The sequence below is a fragment of the Erpetoichthys calabaricus genome, chromosome 6 (assembly GCF_900747795.2).
Source record: "Erpetoichthys calabaricus chromosome 6, fErpCal1.3, whole genome shotgun sequence".
Classification (NCBI taxonomy): domain Eukaryota; kingdom Metazoa; phylum Chordata; class Cladistia; order Polypteriformes; family Polypteridae; genus Erpetoichthys; species Erpetoichthys calabaricus.
Window position 1 is genome coordinate 151,366,594 of NC_041399.2, and position 5,240 is coordinate 151,371,833.

A 5,240-nucleotide genomic window follows, 5' to 3' on the forward strand; every position below is an offset into this window, starting at 1 on the left:
CTTGGGTCGTTTTATTTAATGGATTTTACATTTTCATGTGTCTTTTGTGCACCTGTTAGCTGGTTAAAAATACCTTTAGTACACAATCACACGCACATAAAAATGTTCACAGTTAAATCACACCCGACACAAGTCATCGATGAAGACTGGACACCAAGAAAAACCATTCCTGAATTTAAAGAACATTTAAAATATATGTAATGATGTAAGGTCGTATTACAGTAGAATCAGATCTGTTTTCATGTTGTGTATGGAAGTGATACAAATATTAACAAAAAGTTTAAATATGTTTTATTTAAAATCAGCGAATGCTTATTGCATAGATGATTATTTACTATAGGCCTTTATAATTGTGCATTGAACATGAAAGAGTATTTGTTTCATTAATTATTTCTGATAATGTTTTAAGTGCCAAGAGGAAACCACAAATAATGAGTCATTTTAACACACACCCACACCCACTCATATTGGTGTAATATTTGTAAGAGGGTCATTATACCTTTTGTGTTTATATACAGTTTGTTATAATGGAATGTTCATGTGACAATACATATGTGCTTCAGCTGATCAATTAAAGACATAATAATATACAAATATCGTCAGCTGTCAGAATATACCAAAAGGAATATTTGGAGCTGTGTGTACAATCAGTTACAAACTGCATCTTCTGAAAGGTAACGGGACCGGGGTAAAGGCAGCTTCCATTCCTGGCCTTGAGGTTTTGTAATACCGTTTTTCCATAAATACCTTAGTTCTACAGTGCCAAGTGCTCCGCCCCTGGAAAGGTGAGAATGATCCTTAAAGAGAAACACGATAGTTTTCTTTCAAACTTTAAGACATTTTAAACCATTCTCACGCAAATAATATGGATTTCATTTTTAAAAAAGAAAAAAAGTATCCTTCTTTTACAAACAATTCAGGAGGCGTGAGCGATCATTAAATGACTGAATACCACACCACATTCATTTTGTAAAATCTTTTATTCAAAAATAACGCTTTTGCGTGATTTTTAAGAAAATATACACAATAATTGCTTGTTTGGCAGTGGTCTGTCTCACATATAAAACAGTACTAAATTACACAGAAATCTTTTTAGCTCGATTCGAGCTTTGTCAGAATTACCATCAGACATAAACCACAAAATAAGCCCTCATAAAAATGTTAGTTTACAGTAATACATAAATAATAACAGTAATATTTTAAAGCCCACAGTTGCCTACTTTCGACACAGTTATGCTATTGATGGTAGCAAAACTATGATCCAGTCGAACACACCAGTACAGGTGTGGTGAGATAAATAAGCTTACTACTATGTCCCTGAAACCTGGTAGTGTCCTTAGTGTTAAAATAACCAGAAAAACCTGGGTGTCAAGTTAACCAGTAACAATAAATCTTAAAAACTTAACATTTATTTAACGCTGAGTCAAAAGCGACTGATTGTCAAACAAGTCAATGCAATGAAATGTATCTAGTTTTTAAACACATTAAAGTCTTTCAGAAAGTGCTTAGGGGAAAAATAAACTTGAGACAATTTCCCTGTGTCCTTCAGGCAAGCAAGGAGTCGATTTTAAAGGAATGATAGCAGCTGGCAGGTGCCCTCAGACGGATGGAAGGGAAAACCTCCGATGTGCTCACGCTCTCCGAGCCCAGTGCGTAAGTGGCTGACGGATCTCTCCGATGGTCCCCTCCCCGCAGTGGTTCCGATAAGCCATATCTGTAGGCTGGCAACAGGTGCGAGGTAGTAGGATTAGCTGGGAACACTGGCTGCGACACAGTTGATGTGGAATAGGGTACAAGGTACGACACAAATGAGGGCCCGCCGGTCCAGAATACTCTACCAGCCTGTGAGGGGGAGACTAATACCTCGTGGGGCGAGTCCTCTTTTCTCTTAAAAGGCCGACTTAGGATGCTGTCAATGGCGAACGAACTGGTGAACTTGGAGTTGGATGCATCATCCTTGATGGCAGGAATAATGTTGGTGGACGGCTCTTCCCCGACTGGAAGATCTAAGCCCTCCTGCTCCTTAGTCGGCTTCTTGTTGATGCGCTTCCGCCTGCGGCGGAACACCCCGTCGGCAAAGGTGTACTCGCTGTTAGGGTTCAGCATCCAATAGTTGTCCTTGCCCCACGGGCGGGAGGGATCTCGAAGTACTTTCAAAAAGCAGTCATTAAGAGACAGATTGTGGCGCACAGAGTTCCTCCAGCCGGTATAGGCGCCTCTGAAGAAAGGAAACTTCTTCATCAGGTAGTCATTAATCTCAGCCAGAGTGAGCCTCCCGCTTGCAGAATCTCGAATGGCCATAGCAATCAGTGCAATGTAGGAGTACGGGGGCTTCGGTCTGCGGGTGTATGGCTTGGACTTGCCGTCAGTCCCCGGGGTGGAGGGTTCCGGACTGTTAGCCACGCAGTCGCCATCAGAGCCAAGCTCCTCTTCACCGGACAGGATACCTTCAGCATCACTGCATACCTCCGAGGGCTTTTCCGTGAAGTTACTGCTAGAGTTATTGCCAGAGAAAACTTCCAGTTTCATTTTTCCCTCGTCTACTTCTTTATGATTATAATTAATATTGAGTCCTGAGGAAACTCTTAGGTGTGCTAATACTGAAGCGTCAGAGGCATAGACATTCAGTCACTTCTGCTGCAGAGATTCTCTTTGTCGGAAAAAAACGAAGCAATAGAGCAGTTGCCAGGAAAATAATCAACTTTGTCAAGGTAGTTGCTTCTCAGTGTTAAGGCACCCAAGGTATTACCGTGAAAGGACCAAACCCCCTTGTGTCTCCTGAGAATTACACGAGCAGCCCGGTTATTATCTCTCCCGAGGTCCAGCCCATTTACTCACACAGCTGCGGGGGCGGAGTTCAGCTATTCATCTCTGATTAATAACAACTGTACGCAGAAATCCTGTTGTAAAGGCTTGGCGATAAACACACAAACACGCCGCAGAAACAATTGCTAATGCGCCTGGGTTTAACGATCGTTTTGTAATTCGAGCTGTCGCTGTGCGTGTCCGTGGCCTCTGTACACCTGCACCTAAGCGTCTTTCTCTCAGCCCTCACCTGAGGCGCTCTCCAGCTTTGCGCTCTGACAAGCAGGTGGCGTGCGTTTACCAGGTACAAACTCTCTATAGCATAGACACACGTTTTCCTTTTAAATTTGACCTTTATGTATAACATGAAGCAAAGTTATCCCGCAATAGTCCCGTTTGGATACTGCTGCCTAGATTGTTTAGTTCACGCCACAGTATCTCAACCCTTTTCAGCTGTATTTCACGGCTTTTCCTCGTTTTTTCAGAATACACTACGAATCAAAGAAGTGCAAAGTGCCGTGATCATGGGAAAGGCGCTATATAAATAAAATGTACCGGTATTATTTATGTTTTAGACCCTTTTCACTTCATATTATTTAAGAAACTCTTTAATAAAAAGGCTGGGTCTGAAAATATTTTAGCAGCGCAGAGTTTTAAAGATGGTTTTCTCCATTCGTTAACGAAGGGGCTAATATTGTCGTCATGCAGATCCTGCGTCCTAGTTTTGAATTACCGTCTGAAACTGGTACGCTGTCCTTGTATCAGCGTGGGCTGCTTTCGAGGTACACCGGTTTTAATTTTACATTCCCAAGACACGCATTTAAAATTAACTGGTGATTCTAAATTAATAAGTTTTGATACCTGAGTGTGCCCTTTGGAATGATGGTCTGTTTAGGGTCGCTTCTTGCCTCAAAACGGATGGAACCAGGACAGAACTAACCCTCGGGGACCCCGAAGTGGAATGAGCAGGTATAAATGGATGGATGGATTAGTGGAGTACCGTCATTTTTTATTTTAAGCACTATCCTGTTTTTTATGGACAGTAATGCTAGAGGACAGCATGACATTTCTGAACACTTTATTTTCTGCAGCGACAGTTCAAACTACAACGTTGTGGCTCTTGATCTAATCCTTTAGTCACATACGTTAATATTGTAGCCTATGACAAAGTCTAATCTAAAAGGTAGTTGGTGCAATTTCTTTGACCCACTGTGTGATTTTAAGCAAGTCACTTAATTTGCTTTTTCTCAACTCTAAAAATACGTTTGTAAACACTTCACAATGTAACGGTTCTAGTAAAATGCCCTGGTATAGTGTTCTCTGTAGAAAGGATCTATATAAAATACTTTATGATTGTTTCATAAAACATTCTGTATGCCAGTGCCTTTTATCTGCCGTTTTGTTGTAAATAAATTTCACATTAAGGAATTGGTTTTAAAATGTAGTTTTTTTTTTGTCTGTATCAGAATTTAAACACGCTTATTCTAATCTCCATATCATACTCACTTTCATGTCAGTCAGTCAGTCATTGTCCAACCCACTGTATCCTAACACAGTGTCACGGGGGTCTGCTGGAGCCAATCCCAGCCAGCACAGGGTGCAAGGCAGGAAACAAACCCCGGGCAGGGTGCCAGCCCACCGCGGGGCACACACACACCAAGCACACACTAGGGACAATTTTTAGGATCACCAATGCACCTAACCTGCATGTCTTTGGACCATGGGAGGAAACTGGAGCTCACTTTCATGTATTTCTCTTTATTCTGTGGGACATAATAAAATTTTCTCTTACAAATACACACATTACAGTTAATGTTTATTACTATACCTTCAAGAGAAACTCTATTACCTTATTGTTCTTTGTGATTCACCATTATATTGTTAGGTTTATAATGTTTCAGTGTAAATATGAGATTACATGCCAGATAGTAAAATAGGATATCTTGATAATTAGGACTTCGTTAAATATAATGCGTGGGTGGCATGGTGGCACAGTGGTAGTGCGGCTGCCTCGTAGTAAGGAGACCTGGGTTTGCTTCCTGGGTCCTCCCTGCATGGAGTTTGAATGTTCTCCCCATGTCTGTGTGGGTTTCCTCCAGGTGCTCCGGTTTCTGCCCACAGTCCAAAGACATGCAGGTTAGATGCATTGGCGATCCTAAATTGTCCCTGGTGAGTGTGTGTGTGTACCCTGCGTTGGGATGGCGCCCTGCCTGGGATTTGTTTCTGCCTTGCGCCCTGTGCTGGCTGGGATTGGCTCCAGCAGACCCCCGTGACCCTGTGTTAGGATATAGCGGGTTGGATAATGACTGACTAAATATAATGCATTTATATTGTAATGTATATGTACTGTACAATTTATCAATGGCATATGGATGTATTATACTTATACTGCTTAATAACTATTGAGTTGAAATAGACTCTGGGGATTACCACAT

The 5,240-nt window shown here is 41.6% G+C and overlaps 1 protein-coding gene across 1 annotated transcript; it reads right to left on the minus strand.

Annotated features, from left to right (window-relative positions):
- Positions 1 to 961: 961 nt before the first annotated feature.
- foxq1a (forkhead box Q1a) lies at positions 962 to 2,925 on the minus strand. The gene has a single exon (XM_028803997.1). It carries the CDS (start codon positions 2,527 to 2,529, stop codon positions 1,546 to 1,548), a length of 984 nt encoding a protein of 327 aa, XP_028659830.1. The 5' UTR covers positions 2,530 to 2,925; the 3' UTR covers positions 962 to 1,545.
- Positions 2,926 to 5,240: the final 2,315 nt, after the last annotated feature.